The sequence below is a fragment of the Hydractinia symbiolongicarpus genome, chromosome 9 (assembly GCF_029227915.1).
Source record: "Hydractinia symbiolongicarpus strain clone_291-10 chromosome 9, HSymV2.1, whole genome shotgun sequence".
Classification (NCBI taxonomy): Eukaryota; Metazoa; Cnidaria; class Hydrozoa; order Anthoathecata; family Hydractiniidae; genus Hydractinia; species Hydractinia symbiolongicarpus.
The window spans coordinates 14009831-14029008 of record NC_079883.1 but is presented as its reverse complement, the minus strand read 5'-3'; the positions used below and the strand labels follow the sequence as shown (position 1 = coordinate 14029008).

The 19178-nt window shown below is 35.6% G+C and overlaps 1 protein-coding gene across 1 annotated transcript; it reads left to right on the top strand.

Moving 5' to 3' along the window:
* The first annotated feature begins 3356 nt into the window (after positions 1 to 3356).
* Positions 3357 to 16166, top strand: LOC130657771 (lysyl oxidase homolog 3A-like). Its single transcript, XM_057460774.1, has 12 exons — positions 3357 to 3771; positions 9400 to 9607; positions 9911 to 10084; positions 10864 to 11049; positions 11371 to 11565; positions 12051 to 12185; positions 12635 to 12803; positions 13200 to 13428; positions 13483 to 13501; positions 13948 to 14275; positions 14849 to 15169; positions 15906 to 16166. Exons 1-12 carry the CDS (start codon positions 3524 to 3526, stop codon positions 16109 to 16111), a joined length of 2418 nt encoding a protein of 805 aa, XP_057316757.1. The 5' UTR covers positions 3357 to 3523; the 3' UTR covers positions 16112 to 16166.
* The last annotated feature ends 3012 nt before the right edge of the window (positions 16167 to 19178 follow it).

Here is a 19178-nt window from a genome sequence, read left to right as displayed (position 1 = left end):
AAATTGAAATCTGTTATCGCATGATCGATCGAAAATCGTTTTGATGCTATTACATCAACCGTCTTTATCAATTCAGTAGCACAGATCGTTAAGCTTCCTATCCAGGAAGAATGTCAGGTGAGATCTTTTATTTCTTTTTCGTCCCACAGTGTGTTTTCAATACCCCCTGTTTTTATAGCTTGTCATATTACACAAACGTTTTGCCAGTTCATTTTTTTAATGCTGTAAGGGTTGTTTTATTGTAATTTGTAATACATTCCATTTAGTCCTCATTGCGTCATCACTAATTCATGTCAGCCACGTGGTTCGATCCTCAATCAATATAATAATCTTCGTAGGCTTCAATGGATGCGTAATGATATTGTTGACAGAGTTATGTCATAAATCTGTCAACAAATGATGATTATTATTCTTTGGTAGGGTTGTAAAAAGCTACCCAATGGCAGAGTTTGTAATTCTGGTGGTAAAAGGCATGCCAGAATACTTATAGAAGTCTATGGCTACAACAGGAGAATATGCGATTTCTGAATTAGGATACCATCTTTGATTTTTTTATCGTAGTGAAGAAAATTGGAATTTGAACTCGGCAGCGAAGCCTACAAAAAAGTTAAAATGTAGATGATCTTTTGACCAGATTTTCTTTGAATGTTTATGCTTACAACACCTATGTGAACCTCTCAGGTCTTGTTTAGTAGCAAAATTATATAAAGTTCCAAAACAGACAAAATGCAAAACGATTTAGAAGTTTGCAAATTATAACACAATACGAGGTCCAGGGAAACAGGATTTAAGACTGGCACCCAAATGAAAACGAAAAGGTACCAGGATAGGTGATAAATCTATCAAAATAGCCTCTTCTTTTTAGCACTTCTTGTTTGCTTTGCTACTTAAAGCGGGCCGTTCAAAGTTTAACTTGCGCCACAGCGATAGAAAATTAAAGATGGCATCCTAAATCACGTATAAAAGTCAACGATCTAAATGCCCATCTTCTGTAATTTAGATATGAATAGATCTTGCGTCAGTGCTTGTATGTTGTTAATAATTTTTTTTTGCACAAATATGGTGTCCATAATAATTTTGTTTTATTAGCTAGTTATTTCCTGCTTAGATAAGAAACAATAGCTTTTGAAAAAAAAATACAGTTAGATTTTGCAGAGAATTTTTGAAAGAATTCACCCCACCTATTTTTTTTTATTTTAAAAAGTTTTAAAACAGAAACAGATTAAAAACAGCGCAGCCATATGGACATCTTATACTACTGTTTAAATCTAGACTTGTCATTAAATACTCATGCAAGATATGTTCTACTCCACAGGTAATCGTTTTTTCTAAGAGCTTCAGGAGAATGCTCGAAATATATTCCTCTAAAAATTACTTTTTCAAAAGAAAAACAGATGAAATAATAGCTCGATAGATTGTCAAAAATTGAGAAGAAAGAGAAAGACAAGATAAAGGCCACCCTCATTCCCAAGGATTTTTAACTTTTCGTCGTCTTCTGTCACATCTAAAAGACAAGAAATCCCTGGGAACAAGAGTGAGAAGAAGCGCAAATCTGAAGTTTTATTTTACGACGTTAAGGTTGATTACTACCACCCTCCCCTTTATATTCTGAATAAACTTTTTACCATAAAACCTTAAAAATAAGTCCATATAATTTATTTGTCACAAAAATGGGTAGCCAATACTCCTGGAAATTGCTTTAAATTCATGGAAATAGAATTCATTCTTTGAAAAAAATCAATTTACTTACTATGTGGATCTGTTTTTTAGTCGTTGAGCTATCGGAACCGTTTAATTTTGTTTTTTGTAGAACAAAATTAATTACTAAATTACTCCTAAAAACGTCTTAGAATTTACTTTTTGAGAGCTGCAAGTCTTTTCTTTTTGGAAAGTCTTTCTGACCTTCAAAAATAACAGAAGTGAGTTTACTTCGGCTAATAAAATTTTATGTCAGGGTAAGTTTCATCTCAGGTACGTGTAGCCAGCCCCTAAATTGATGGATTAATACATTAAGATAGCTTATTTTGGTATGCGTACAGTTTTAACAAGTGTTTCTCAATTTCTTTTTAATCGAAAAATCTTAAAAACTATACTTTGTATATCGTGCAACTTTGCATTACTAACTCAACAACTTCTTCCCCAGTCTTAATTTGATGCAAAGTGAGGCATAACCTTTTAACATAAGCAAATATGACTAATGTTTTGAAAACTAGTTTATTTGACTTTGAGCATATAGAGATATACTATGAGCTAAACCGTGTGAGGCAGTCAATCAATGAATGTCTTTTTATTAACAGAACAATAATACAGTGTGTTAAATCTAGCGAGTGACAAATTTTTCAGACTTGAATGACCCTGCCTTGACAATGGTGAAATTGTTTTTTTAAGCAAGAGAGGACACAGCAACTAACACCATATTTAAATTCTATCACAATATTGACATGATGTGTTAAAAACAACAAATGTCCGATTGTGTCCGAAACTTAAACAAACTTAGCTACTACACAGAAGGTTTTTTTAAGTGACGTCCGGATTATAAAGCTTAACCCTATTCGGTCCGGGGGGGGGCGGATTCCGCCCCCCCTGACGGTTTTTTTTTGATAACTCCTGATTGCTTTGTTATATGGCTATGATACTTACTGAGTTTTAACATTTATCTATTAGACACCTGCATGTAAATTTTTTAGGTCCCATACCTTTCAGAGGCTTTGATATTGGCCATTACTCGAAACTACCCCTAAAAATCTCTATGAAATCCTTATAATGGAGAAAATATAATAACTTCTGTTAGGATTATCCTTAGAACTTGAAACTTGCAACACAACTTTGTTTCATTAAGAAGAATCATTTTGAATAATTTGAACACGTGACTAATCCGATTTCCCGATTTTGTCGGATTTTACCCGAAAATCGGAAAAAAACGGATTTTCGGGCAATTTTTGGCAATTTTTTATCCGATCCATGTAAAAACCGGAAGATATGTTAAATAACTTTTATTTGGCTTTCAGAAACTTCAAACAGAATGTAAAAATTCGCTCTAGAACAAAAGTAATTATACTTTAAGCAGATAGTGGCATTTTTAAAAATTTTTAAGCTTTTGATGGCGTCACAGAAAATGTGCTGACGCAAGCAAATTTTTTTTGGCGCCATTTTGTTCCTTTTATGACGTACTATAAGTGTGCCAAGTTTGATTTAATATGATCAACCCTATAAAAAGTTATTGAGGGGGGGCGGAATCCGCCCCCCCCCGGTCATAGTATGTTCGAAAAACCCCGGACCGAATAGGGTTAAACCAGTGGCTAATTTTCAACACTGATAGAAAACAAACGTTATTTAGAATAATTGTACTGGTTTTTAAGCGGTGGAGAGCGGGTGTGTATTCCTCCACCGTTTGAAAATAATGAAAAAAAAACACAGAGAAATCTTTACAAGACCGTTAAGAAAACAGATGAAAAATATTTTAATATCAACTTAAGAAAAAAAAACTATCATTTGTAAATTTGTTTTGCTTAACAAAATCACCATGAAGACTCGAATGTTGCCAAGTTTAATGATGATTTGTTGTGTATTAGTAACTGTGTTATCGAGGAAACACAAAAGTCGATTTTCCATTCATCTGATAGGCGGTAGAACGCCGAACGAAGGATATCTTGGTGTACATGAGTATGGTTCATGGCATTACGTTTGCAATTCGTTTTGGGATCGAAGGAATTCTAAAGTCGTCTGCCGTCAACTTGGCTACGCGAAAGCTATATACGAGGCGTCTAAAAGGTATGATATAGACTTGGCTAGTAGTTCGATACATTTTGTTTATTTTTTTATCTTAAAATTACTTCTATTGCTGAAAATTTCAGTTTCTTAAAAGTCAGTCTCGATCCCAGGGCTGATTAGTTTTTTGTATTGGGACGGAACCTGAACAATACAAAAACCTAAGAAGAACAAGGGACACAAATAAGCGGCAACATTATTTTTATATAACCAATTCTGTATTGTAACAAATGGTTATTATTAAGTACTTGAGTATCTCTTTTTAACTAAATAAATAAACGCAGTGGTCAGCCACTGGGGTAACTTTGTGACGTAGGTGGTCAATTTTCATTGATAAACACTGATTATCAGTCCGTTTAGTTTCATGTTGTGCGGCAGAGTATTAACGCCGCACAGGGTTAGGGCAAAGAAGACGATTAAAGTCAATGTAAAGTTACTACATCAATAATTTAATTAGAGCGTTCAAGTTGGTAGATCATTTAATTCTTCAAATACAAGATCAACTTGAAGAAACTTTGACCTTAAAAAAACGTGGGAAAGGAGTAAATATTTCACCCCGTCAGTTAAATACTAGTAGATCGATATGCTGGTGATTTTTCTCAACCAACAGGATAGAGACATTTGTTCTCTTTATCATCGAACAAATCATACTTCCGCCTGCCTCGCTGGATGTTACATCTGTGACGTCAATCATAATTGATTGCAAGAAAGCGAAAACGCAAGTGTAGGACCGCATTGGTTATAGAAAAACATCATTGGAATTGAAAGACCACGAATTTTGTGGTAGCGATTGCGAAAGCTTCATACAGGTTATGGTCTAATCATTTGTCATCAAACGCTTCTTAAATTCCAAGCGACCAGAACGTGACTAAAATTGAAGTTAAATCGCACTGTTAAGGTTTTAATGACAAATTAAATTAAAAAATCAACACCAGGTAAGATAAGAAAAGCTAATGAAGTCAAATATGAGTAATAAAGAAAAAGCGAAGTCTTAGTGCAACGTAGGATTGAACGAACAAATTTGACAGAACCGTCATAACTAAATGACTATTGTTCAGAGAAAGACTTTTTCATTTAAACTAGCCCGTAGAAAAATCCACGGTAATTTACCCGTAAAAACAGAGTGGATAAAAATATATCGCATTTGCTATTTTGTGTGTCCGCAGCACGACGTGTTAATATAGGAGATTAAGGATAACAAATTTAGGATCACGCAAAATTTTAGACCCCATCACATAAAAAAATATAAATGCTGAGCGTAAAAATTTTTCTCATCGTCCGAAATAAGTATTGCCATGGTTACATATGTAAATGGTTTACAGGTTTTTTTCCGGGCGTTTACTTAAATAAAAGGAAACAAGCTAAAGGGTTTTAATTTATTTCAGCAGTTATACATTCTCGTGCGCAAATATTTTACTTTGAACAATGCTAATAAAAAACTCTAAGCAATCGTCATTAATTTTAAAAAGAGGACCTTGGCGCTTATTTTCATTTATAAGATCATGAGTTTACGTAGGCGTTCATTACATTTGGGCGTTTATTTGAACAATAACGTTTACCCGGGCACCTGGGCGTCGGCTTGGTCAATTATTCAGTCACATGTGGTTCAAATGGTTACAGAGTTTTTTTATTATCTACCTGTCTTTAGTTCAGTCTAAGCCGCTAACACTGTAGAAAAAGCACTAACGACTGACGGGCCAGCTTATGCTCTGTTGGGGAAAGTGGATGCGAATTTCCGTCAATGCATTGACAACACACATTGAGAACAATGTTTCAACTATTGTATAAACATAACAGTAACGATGATTTCTCACTATCTCTACTATCTTTACCCTTTTAGATTGACACAATAACAAGGTGTTATGATCACGATTTAATGCTTGTTAAACCATTGAATTATTTGAAACCCACCCTCTCGCTTAGTCCAAAACTTACTGCGCATGTGTTGATCTGCACATGCTCCGTATACACGGGTGGTGTTCGCTTAGGAGCGTCTAGAAAACCGTTGCCAACTATCTTTAAATGTTGGCAACTACATCTCTATAATAATAATAGCCGTCGTCTGTCTGTCTCTGCGCCCCCGCTAAGTTAGAAAATGATGTTACGGAAACACCAATATCAAATGCGATATATTTTTATCCACTTTATTGCGACGGGTAAGTATAAAGGACGGTCAGCTCCGTGGATTTTTCCACGGGCAACGACTAGTCAATAATAATATTCGTCTTGTCATTCTGTCAAAGCGTAAAGAGTGGAATCTGAAATAAAATTTAACTTCTACTATGAGTTTTATGAGCAAAAATCTCTTTGTAATGAGAATGAGTAAACAAAGGAAGTCGTGGTTAACCTTCTTTTAACCTTTGGTTGACCTTTAGTTTTTGGATTATTTCATTTCGTAATTAATATGTCTGTGAGTTACTATGATCTGGCAGTATAAATAAATCTACCACTAAAATATAATATGATGTTCTCTATTACAGATCTGAGTTAACACTTCTTGTCATTATTTAGTTAGTCGAAGAAAATTTAGAATGTTCAGTACAAAAAAAATTAAAAATGTTGATGAATATTTTTTTCGTCATTCTATTTTTATAATGTCTGCTTAGCGAGTGCTCAAAGTGATAAATTTCATTTAATTCAAAAAAAAATATTCGTCTTATTGAGTGCCAACTTTATAAAGGCATTTATAGCTAATATCTATCCGTTCCAAGTACCACTGTCCGTTTTATAGAGCTGATAAAGTCTCGGAAAATAAAAACATCTTGTCAGATTTTACTGGTTCTTATAAAAAAAGGGTGTAAAGGTTCGTTCGCGTTTAAATTTGCAAAAGCACTTGTTATTGCGTAATAATAATTGGCCATGCTTGTTGTGTTTTACATAAGCACTCTTTTTGTCATCGCGAACAATTGAAGTCGATCATACGCTCTTTAACAAAACAAGTGGGCTCAGCCATAATGAACGCCTGAATTATGATATCAGACGAGAAAACCTCAAAATTAGGGTGGGATTTAAGCGGGGGGATAATCAAGGTTAAAGATATTGTTTTTAGTATTATTAAAATTACACAAGCGGTATTATAGTTATGGCGAACACGTGTGAACATAATAGGAAAAAATAGTAACAATTTTGAATGACGAATTGTAAACAAAAAGATTATGTTGTTATGTAATGCAGGTATAAAAACAGCATCCAATTAGTTGCTAAATGATGGCAAATTAATTATGCAGCACTTATTAAAATTTATAATTGATTATGAAGATCTTTTTAATTAAATAGCTTTGTAAATAGCTATTTTGCTATGACAAAATATTTTTATAGCGTTAATATGTGCTGAATTAAATTAAAGCTTACTTGATCGCAACCTCCAGCGTTTGTACATCTGCGGTGAATATACTCAATCTTTATTATACTACAGATAACAGCATGTTGGAAGGTTTGGGATGGTTGATGAAAAAAATGAGTGCTTCGGAAATTAGTTAAAAAAAACATCTAGTACGCATGTTTTAGATACTAAGCGCCAAATGTTACGACTGAAATAAAAGCCAGCATTAAAGTTCTAACACCTTTGATATACGATTGTTCTTGGTATTCGCAAAAACTGCTTCAGGCTTTGAAAAAGTTTCTTTAATTTTAAGTCTGTGCACACACGAAGGCATTGCAGGAATAGGAAAATAGATATCAAAACCTTCGTCTGAGGATTTTGTACTTTTTTGTCAGATAGCACGAGCGTCCTAATATGTTAACTTCGCGAAATTTGATGGGAGTGAAGGGCTTAGTTAAGAAGAAACAGCTCTGTTTATACGTGGAAAGCAGACTGTGATTTTTTCAATATTGCGCTGGTAAATTTCTACTTTGTAAAGGATGAAAATTAAAAAAAAAATACTGCGTTACATTTTAAGTTTAATGAGAAAACCTACTTGGTTTTAACACTAGATCCGACAGTGGCGACTTTTATGTTTTCTCGCAAAGATTATCCTAAAAATGAAACGGCCTGACAAAACGAGCACTTCCAAATTTTCCATTTTTTTCTGACCACAGTAAAAAAATTTTGCTTTTGCTTGTTTGTTTGCTTTTGCTCAGAAAATAGAAAAGAATTTGAACAATTTTGTTATTAAGTCCGTTAATTGACATGGCAGACCAATAATGACCAAGTGAATGTGCCTTGTTCCGCTTTTCATTAAGTCAAGCTAACCGGAGAGAAGCTAATTTTTTATTTAAATCTTAGTTAAAGTTATTAGCCTTAACCTCGTGATTGATTCTCAATCAGTGTATTCAAAAACTAAGAAATACAGTGAAAGAGAAACTCACGGCTTAAGTATTGCTAAGCTACAGTAAAACCTTCTAATAACAGACACCCCTTTATTGCAGTGCACAATTCTCTACAAAGATCACTGGCGAACATAATTTCAAGATATCAATTTGCAGTGCCGTAGGAAGTCTGCATGTTTAAGGCCTCCCCTTTCCTTTCGCTCCACCCCCTGCTAAAAAATCATTTGATTTACATTACCCCCTACAACTGAACTAAGGCCATATTTTGTATTAAATCGTCTTTGCTAAAAGTATGAAATCTTTTTTTTTTCTTTTTCGAATAAAAATTGGCATGTTTACAATATATATCCTGAAGTCTCTTTTTTCCCCTCAAACCAGCTTTGTGACACATTTGGTCGATTTTACCTCACCCTAACACCCTTGAGTAGATTTCCGAAGGAATATAAGAAACTCTGTGTAGCGAACTCTAATTCAAACGTTTTTTTAGGTCCTAATGATATTCGTTTTAAAAAGATTTTGCTGTATATGTGTTATAACAATATTGTTATCACTGCTAAGGGGTGCACATTTTTTAATAAGAAAAATACATTTAGGGTTCAATTTTGTTGTTTTTTAAGATCGAATATTTTTTTTAGATCTTTAGAACTAACATCGTCACCAGGACTATTTGCTTCTCAACGGCGCGGCGATTTCTGATAGTTCTACTGCCACGGTAAAAGATGCTGGGGTCGAGCTTGCTTTAGAACCTAACCCTTTGTCGTACTTTATTTTAAGTGATGTACACTCAAACACTTTGGATCAAAATTACATATATTTCACCCAATATCAAAAATATATGTAAAAACGCATGAAAACAAGGCTATAGAGCATGAACAATTAAATGTATATTTTAAAAATTTTTTAAGTCGCATTTAGCTTGTAGCAAGTGTCTGTTTATCCAACGTGTTTATTTTTTTAAATACTTGCGCCCTTTTACACCTATTCGTTGGGCGCTAATAGAACATATCGTTGGCGCAGCGGCTTTAACATTTGAAAGATTTTTCTGCTGAAAATTTTCTTTAAATATAAATGTCTTGTTCTGTGCATTTACCTGTCTATCCTTAAGACAGCTGGAAAAGCCGATTTTTTGTGTGTAAACATTGTATTAGAACTTCACCAGATTAACTCGATGTTAAACGAATGAATTTCTCGTGTGCGCTTGTACACGTTCTGAAAGACAATCATATATTGTATTTTTTTGTATTCTTTTTTCATTTTACCATATCTTGTGATATGGCAGAAATAGCTGACAACTGTGGTAGAACTAAAAGTTACACCTTCTTGTAGCCTGGAAACGAAGTTTCTTTTTCATAAATATTTTAGGACTTTGGAAAGTGAAGTAGAGGGTCGAAGTTTTCTTAGCGACGAAATCATTTGCGAGGGAAGTGAGAGTTTATTAAGCGATTGTAGACGCAAGCCGCTTCGAAGATATCATTTATCAAATCAGTGTAGTTTGAGCAAGTCTAAAGTTTATATTACGTGCTCGAGAAGAAAAGATAATGACGTCATTAAGCCTAGGCGTGAAGTTAAGGTGGGCAACTACTGAACTTTGTTTTCTCTGTTGTCTTTATTCGTGTTTAATTTTTGTTTTTGTTTTCATTAACGAGAACACCAGTGAGGGGTATATCACATAAAATGCCTTGGGAACGAGTTTGGTATTTTTAAATGAGGGCCTTCAAACGAAACAGAAATAGCTTTAACGCCAAAAAACGACGTCATCAAGACTACGTAACGACGACGGCACAAAGACGACTTAAGGACGACGGCAAAGACGACTTAATGACGACTACAATGACAATTAAAGTATTTATTTTTGTTCTGTCGCTTATTTTAGAAGCATCCTATTCGCTTACAACCAACTGATGGCAGCCAATCAAATTCAAGATTTGTCTCATCAGGCTTACTACAAGTTTTTGTACAAAACAAATGGTTTGATGTGTGTGCTGATAACTGGAGTCATGAAAACTCGCAAATTGCTTGTTCGCAGCTAGGATATCCTGTTTACAAGGTGATGTTAAAAGAGACTGAAGAAGGCTCGTTTATTCAGGATTATCGTTAATTTCAAGTGACAATATAATGCAAAAAGGAAAGGGGGAATTAGAGATCATTTTAAGCATACTTATATCTTACTTTGTTAATACAGATGTTCGCGTTTGTAATAACACAAATTACTTAGCTTGAACTAAGGGTTAGCTAACAGAAAGTGAAAAAATTTCTAAGACTACAAAAAACCCTGCCAAAAATTAGAAGTGTTTAACGGCTATTATTTATTTAAACGTTCAATTTTTACCTAATACATTCATAACATTGGTTTAAAACCAAATAAAAAGAAAAAAGAATACATAGAAATTACTTTAGGGACACAAAAAGAAGCTAAACAAATTAATATAAACCGGCTGTTTAATTGTTAAAGCCAAAACGTGACGTGTTTCTTGTATTAAATATTGTTACTACTAAAGTTGCAGATTTTACCGCGCTTGCTTCAGGCTCGTTTCCATTCCACTGCATTTTCCGCTATAGCGCAACACAGCTCACGAAGTTTTTTGTTAGTGCGTGCGCACTGTGTAAAAAATTAGAGACTTTTTTTCCAGTACGCTAGGAAAGAAGCTCCTTTTTGCGCTAAAACGGGAAGAGCAGTCAAATACAAATTAACCTTAATAAAGTGGTTGCTTATGAAAACAAAATAAATAATAGTCCAAAAAACTAAAGAAATAATAACGAATAGTATTTTGCCGGAAAACTATTTATATCTGCGCGTAAATTTAAATTAGAAATTATTTTTTTTAGGAATATTCCAGCGCCTCCAACAACATCAGCGTGTTTTACTTCAATCGCGTTATTCACTGCAACGGAAAAGAATCACTACTTTGGGAATGTCAAATGAAAAACATATTTTCGGAACCGTGCAAAAGCAGAAAGCCTCTATTGTTGACATGTTCAAATCTTGATGAGAATGTTGTTATTACTGAAAAGGTGAATCGGAGTTTGTCTATCACCCTCTCTCTGCGTAATATTTGGCCCTACCTACACACATACAGTCACAACCTTGTGCCCACGACTTTTCAGTTCTTTTGCATTTAGACAGAACCTGATATAAATAACCTAGAAAGCCTTGGGGCCGAGGTTGTCTCAAGAAGGGGAAAGTATTATGGCAAATTTAAGTGTTGACAGCTTTAAGAAATATCTTTCGAGGATTGGTGTAGGCCACACTGGACCTTCCAATAACATTGACGACACGCTTTCGCAGGTAATTTCATATTATATTCTATCAATTTAAATATACATTTTCTTTAGAACGGTGAAATTCGTCTCAGAGGAGGATACGACGATGCATCTGGAAGAGTAGAATTATTTAACGGAGTTGAGTGGGGAACGGTATGCGACGACGGCTGGGACATTCGCGATGCAAATGTTGTGTGTCGACAGTTGGGCTTTGGTTCTGCGTATGAAGCCACCCACTGGGCTGATTATGGAGAGGGTTTGGGAAAGGTAATGGTTTATACGAAGTTAATTTTTTAGTAATCATGTTCTCTCTCGATTTATTAATCTCCCAAATAAACACTTTGTCTTACATTTTTAAAGACGCTTTTTGGTTGGTTTACCTTCCATGGAGGAGAGGGGGGAGGGGAAGCAAGCATTTTTGTTTAACAACAACCATGTATTCATTATACAAATTAACCTGTTGCTATCATTCCCCATAGTCATTGGAGACTATTTTAGGCGGGTTTTACGGATCTTTTGCTTCGGAGGATTCATATTTTATTATGTGTTGTGTTAATTGTGTTTTTACTGCATAATATATCTTCTACTCACTTTGTTATTTTCGCATGTAAATGTGTTCTGTAAATCGCAGTTCTGATGAAAATTCAGACCGCAGAGCTACACTACATTCTTCCCGGTAATTTTTCCACAAGTGAATTCTGTTTATTGACAGTATTCACAATCTTAACTATTTCACAAATTATTTTTTAAAGATACTTCTAACAGATGTAAATTGTCATGGTAACGAGTCTAGCATTAAAAATTGCAGAAAAAAGATCCACAACAATTCGTGCACCCATTCAGAAGATGCAGGTGTGAAATGCCATGCACCAAAGTCAAAACAGAAGGTAAAATAACTCTTTTAATGTTGAATTTCTCCAAGGCCCTTTTTCTTAGAATATTTTGCAAATTAACGCGGTCCCATTTAACGCCGGCCCTTATTCCGCCAGTTGCAAAAAAACGCCGACTTAGGGCCGGGCTTATAAGGGCCGATAAAGTATAATAAAGATTTCAGCGGCGCAACAAAACATTCCTATAAAGACAGTTTATCATAATAGCATAATATTTTGTCTGTTCGTGCATCCAACTAAGTCGTGCTATGGAACGCATAAAATATGTTAAATCTCCACAAAATATGTCGGGAGTTTCCCGTGGATTCTTCCACAAAATATCGACTAGTTTCATCATTGGCTAATATTTAGGATTTTTGATTGTTTCTGTCAAGCTTTTGAAAACAAACCTTTTAATGTAATGATATGATATGTAAACAAGAAATTCCATTCACGTTATGTTGTAGGTTATACGATTAGTTGGTGGTACACGTCACGCTGGTCGTATTGAAGTTTTAATCAAAGGTGAATGGACTGGCATCTGTGGAATAGGTTTCACACAAAGAGAGGGACAAATAGCATGCAAAGAGTTAGATTTAGGCTTTGTTAAATGGGCTTCAAGGTCTTACAAATACGGTAAGTGTTGGTGGATATCGTGTGGTCTTTGATTGATATAAGGTTAATTTTTGAAGTTGGGATTTTGTTTCCGATAAGACAGTCGGTATAATATTGGACATAAGGTAAGAACATTTTAGAAACAGGACAGGACTTATGAAAAGGCTGAATATATTTAAAAGCTCTCAATTTATTTCACTAAGCATTAAACATAACTTTTTCGCTGTCAAAAAAAAAAAAAAGTGACAAAGAGAGACATGGGTTAAGCAGTTGCGTCACTTTGAAAGCTAATTTAACAACTTTGAGAGTTATGGGTCGCTCGTGGGTGTTATGGCGAAACACTTTTACTTCGAATTGCATTGAAACATCAAGCAAAGTTGGGAACATTTACACGTATATTTTATCTTATTTTTCCAGGAGTAAATTATCGCAAGAGAATGTATGATGTGCGATGTCATGGCAACGAATCATCCCTGTTTGAATGCAGCTATGGAAGCAGTGGTCGTTGCCGTTATTATGATATGGCCAGTGTTGTTTGTTCAAAGTGTGAGTTCCACTGGTGTCACAAACTTGTGTTCTGTGCAACCCTGTTTTGCCACTTTAACCCAATCTCCTTTCTCATGTTGTCTTTCTTTAAACACATTTAGCGCAAGAATTCGGTCATATCCTTTTCAGCACAGCCCTGACGCGTTTTTTGAAGTAGAAGTCCAGAAAAAATTGTATGCTTTGGAGTTATTATTTTTTTGTCTATTGTCTTTGTCTATTGTTATTAATTCTTGGATAAACAGAAATTTAAAGCTTTACATTAACGAAAAGTGGTGGCGATAGTGGCGGTTTCAGTGGTGGTAGTGGTAACGGGGGAGGTGATGGTTGTCGGTGGTAGCGGTGGGAAACTGACCTTCTCCCGCACCTTTGTGTTAATGCTTCTTTTTGTGCTTCAAGTGACGCGTTAAAATATTTGGGTAAAAATAGATCGCACTAGCAATATTTTTGTGACGAGGGCTTGCTTGTTATCGCAGTTTTAGATATGCCTGAAAGTCGATGCTTATAGGTAGTTCTTTCTTTCTCAAGGAGGCTGCAAGAAAGTGTCTATATTAATTTTTATTCCACTAGTATAGGGTTACAGACCGGTATTCCAGCGTGATTTCTTTCTTTCTTGTGTTAGTTGAGCCCCATTTTTACTTACGATTTCGGTTTAGACGCCCCTGATCTTGTTATGGACATCTCAAAGTTTAAAGAGAGCATCAAGGTTGAAAGCCATACGTTATGGGAACTTAAATGTTCGTACGAGGAGCGGTGTTTAGCTCCTATTGTTGACAAATATTTCGATGTCGACAATTCCAAGAAAAGACACCTTTTAAAATTCACATCGCGTATTTTGAACAAAGGTGCGGTGAGCTTTCGACCATTTTCTGATAAGAGCGACTGGCAATGGCACCAATGCCACGACCATTATCATTCCATGGAAACGTTTGCGCAGTATGATATTATTGGTATGTATAATTCTTTATTGTGTATTTGAAAAGGATAACTGCCCTAAGTGATATGGAATTATTTACTTTCCGGCTTTTAGTTTTTTTTACTCCCAATAACTTCCCTAAGTGATATTGGATTGAATACATTCGACCTCTTTAAACGTTTAAACACTGGACAATAAAGCAGTGCTCTCGTAAGTACGATCTCTAGAGCGATAGATGGCCGCTCTTATAAAAATATTGACTAATAAGACTCTTAATGTCATAAAAAAATGATGGCAGTATATCCCTCTTCCCATTTCAATGTTGTGAATAGAATTTGATCTCAAAAATAAAATTTTGAGACAGTAACAAATCTCAACCCTGCTAATAGTTGGTAATAAAATTGAAACTTTAAAGTGAAATTTGGAGACACTCCAACCTTGTAAATGAAGGGGGGGGGGGAGTTTTAACTAAACTTGTAGAGATGGTTGCATGTAAAAAAACGCCTTGTCAGTTTTTTAGCAGAATCCTCTTGGAAATAAGATATTAATTTAAGGACAAAATTAAATCAAGACTAACTTCAGACTAAGCATTTCCTCTTAATCACAGATTGGCGAGGCTATCGTGTTGCTGACGGACACAAAGCCAGCTTTTGCCTCGAAGATTCAGAATGTGAACCAGGATTTAAGAAGGTGTACAACTGTACAGATAAAGGTGATCAAGGCATCTCCCAAAACTGTGCTGATAACTATAAAAATACAATCGACTGTCAGTGGATTGACATCACAGAACTTCAAGAAGGAAACTATTCAATACGCGTGCATGTTAACCCTACACAATACGTGGCAGAAAGTGATTGGTTAAACAATCGTGCAGTATGTGAAATAGAATACTATGACACAGATGTAAAGGTCAAAGGTTGCACAACAGGTAAGATTTACGTGTCATAATTTTTTTCTTATTTTGTAGGCTTAGGTCTATTATATAAGTTTTGTCGTGCCGAACCGAGCTCATGAATTATTTAGCAAGTCCCCGGTTCGATTCGGTTTGGTTCAGTTCGGCTTGGATCGGCTCTACACACTCGTTTTATTACAGCCGAGCTAATCCGAGCCAAGCCAATCCGAGCCGAGCCGAGTCGAGTCGAGCCGAGCAGAGACGAGCTGACTCGATTAGGCATTTTGTTTTATACAGTCGAGCCAAGTCGTACCAAGGCATACGGCACAACTAGATCAGTTGTGCAGTACTGCTTGATATTGGTTTTATAAGTTGTGCCTAGTCAAAATCAGTAAAATTTTTGTGATTTCGGCTCGGCACGGCACAGCTTATGTAACACACCAAGCCCTTTGCTAGAATAAACGGTTGTAAAAGCTTTCAAGTATGGTTTGTACCAGCCTCTAACTTGTTTTTAAAAGGATGTTATTATTATGTTAGAATCACGGGAATGTTTCTCAAGTTCAGTAAATGATTTTTTTATTGGTACATAAACGCGAAAATTATGGTTGACGGAATGTTTTTCCTTTCGATCAGCGAAATTAATGCTTCAATAAAGGCTGTATTTTTTGCATTTTTATTTGTGCTCCAGAAACACTGGTTCGGTCATTACTCAAATTATCAGCTATCAATTATCATTATTGTTCTAATGAATAGATATCCGTTGTTTTTTTAGATCCGTGTTATCAAGAATCGTTTGGTGGAAATTCGTTCGGTCATTGCTGTCATTTTCCCTTCGTGCATAACAACACGACATATTATACTTGCATCACGGATAGTGACGAAAACCCTTGGTGTTCCACCACGGTTAACTTTGATCAGGACAAAAAGTGGGGTTATTGCAGTGAAACAATAGAAAAAACGCAACTCAAAAAGAGCTAGATATTGTATATTTGTTTTTATGAACACAAAACGTGAATAAATTTCTTAAGTAATACACTGCAACTTCACAGAAGTGCGCGCGAATTGGATAACTTCGCCCTACAAAAAACAGTGAACAAGTGCAGTAACTAATTTTCGCCAAAATCATATTTGCTGCATTTCGCGCGAACTTCATTTCGTAGCTGAAACGTCGACGATATATTTCGCGTGCAAGTAACTGATTTTTTCTTAGTTTTCAATTCGAGAAGTTTATTTTTTACGGATGCAACATGGCGAACGAATAATATTAGAACGGTTACACACAGAAGTAGTCGAACTTACTTCTAAACATAAAAACAGAAGTTGTAATATAAAAGATTTCACAGGCACTGCCATCTTCGTTAATGTTCGTGGATTCGGAAGAGTCGTCATTCTCACGATTGTTGACATTCAGGTCATTTTGCACTGGGATTGCCACATTGACAGTGTCACCATTTTTTTTTATGTTATAACTGTAGTTTAAATGACATAACAAAGGAGTTTGCTCTGTCCCAGATTTCATGTTATTTCCATTCAACCAGATTTCCAGCATCTTTTCTACTCGCTATCCCAATGAAGAAAAAAAAAGCCATCAGAAAACCTCAATTCCAGCGTTCTTTGTCTCTTTTGTTAAGCAGGGGCTGCGAGACAAAAACTTTCTCGCGTCCTGATATCAAAAAGAGAAGAAAAAGCCTTGGTGTCAAAAATGACCATCGGATCGAGGTTGATTTGCTTATTAAATTTTGCGGACAATCGATATATTGTAAGGTTTAAGTTTGCAGATAACCAGTATTAATTTCGCTGGCAGTAAAAAACGAATACAGCTAAATTTGACCCGCTACAAAAAATAATCTACTTAACACATCAAGAATTTATGTACTTTGCAGCGTGCTTGGCAACATGTGGGAGGATAGATGCCAGGTGACCTTTAGCATCCTCGTCCCTTAGGTTTATCAAAAAGGTAAGCACCCCTGGGGATGAGTTTGGCTCACTTAGATAACCCTGAAAGGTAGGTATCGCTAAAAAATCAAAGAAGATTAAATTGTAAGTGTCTCAACAGCATCCTGCTTTTATGATGAAAATATTGCGAAATCGTAACACATGACGATAGTTTACAACCTCGTACACAGGACTTATTAGTCAATGTAAAAACCTAAAAAAGCCCTGGGGATGAGTTTGGGTACACGTTTTTTTATATAGGAAACACACTTCTTGGCTTTAGCCTGGACGTTTCTTAATTTTTCCCGATTTAAGCTTCAAATGAAAAATTATTTCTTAATTTTTATAGTACTTAAGCGTGTTTTTCTTCTTTTTCCTTACAGGGTTAAAGTATATACTACGATATAAAATGTGAAGCGGCAGCCTTTCGCTATAGAAACAGGTCAATTCTTTTATTTATTGAAGTTGTTAAAAGGTTATATTATATACATATATAATATATTGACATAACTTTGTGTTTTATTTGAAAAATTAAAGAAGTTTTCCGTTATAATTATTAATGACTTAGTATTCCTTGCATTTTTAAAAATCTTGTTTGAGACTTTCCGCCTAGCCATGTTTCTCAACCGTCTCTTAATTTTGAACTAATCACCCTCATGTTTCTTATATAGATATTTCTTATATAAAAAACGTGTAGTTTGTTTTGAAGTTATCTTTTCGTTGTATTTAATTCAGTGAAAATTTTTCTTTTGTGAAGTGTTAAAGAATGTTTACGTAATCTTACGCAAAATGGAACTGATTGCCATAATTGCCAAAATGAAATTTACTTCATCCTTAAAATGTTCACGTAAAGTAAATTGGATTTGCACAAATTAAATTAGCACAAAAAATGTCACAAATCTTACTTCTCGGGCGGGTGAATGCCACGCTCATTCCCAGCATTTTTGACTTTTTTTTCTCTCATTAGGCGAAAAATCCCTGTAACTTTGTAAAAGATACCGACGAAAAGTGCTGCGTCTCCCCAACATCGTCCCTAAGACGTATTAGACTTTTTATATTTGCACGTTCAAATGTAAACTTCCTAACAAGCCCTGGGAAAGAGGTGGGGCTCTCCCTTCCCCCTTAGAATATAATGTTTAGCTGATTTTAATTTGGAGGATCTTATATTCTTCTCTACTTTTTGATGTTCTACCTAAGGAGCCTATCACATGAGGAAAATTCTCCTGGAAAAAGCAGAGACTCAGTTTGGCCTAGAAGGGGGATTGCCAAAGCTTGTCCCAGGCAATTTGCAAAGACTCCCCCAACCCCCCGACGCACTTATTGTGCGTGCGCTGACGGGGGAGGTCTTAATTTCGCGGGAATATTGTTTGCTTATTCATTAGTTTTCTCAGTAAACGAAACATGGCAACCACGTGTAACGCTGTAAATGGTGGCTGGTGTTTTCTTGATTTAGCTGGTGGTGGTTTGTAGCCTACTTAGCTAAGCTTTCTTCTTCGAGGTTAATGAAAATATAGCTAACAAGGTATTATTGCTATGCCAAACAGTACTTCAAGACTTCAATTTTCTGCAGCTAAAAACAGGCATAGCTGTCACAACACACAGGCACGTCACAGGCTTGGATTTATATACAAATATAAATTTCTCTGTACTTGGTTTGCTATTTTCTTGACTTATTACATAGCTAGCTAGCTAGCTATCTATTTGATGATCTCATACAAATATCTGTATTTTTTGCTTCCCTAATCAAGTGAATATTTTCACAGGTCCTATTCAACTAGTGGTTGTGGCGCCGTAGATTAGTGGTTATAGCTCTCGTACTCTGTGCGGGAGACCAGGGTTCGATTCCTCTTGACGGCGATTCAACATGGGCGAGTGAATGTTACCATAGCCCCTGGTTAATCCAAGCCATGTGAGGGAAATTGGGAAGATGGCACACTGTGTGGGCCGTTGGATGTTGCCGGGGTTGTCTAGTAGAGCGCGGGCTCTAATTGGGTCTGCGTAGCTCAAAATGAGCATTAAATACTCTAGGACTCTCCATCTACGCCATGGCCCCTCCTGGAAATAATAGACAGGGTATATCCCCCGATATTTGTGAGGCTAGCCATGTAAA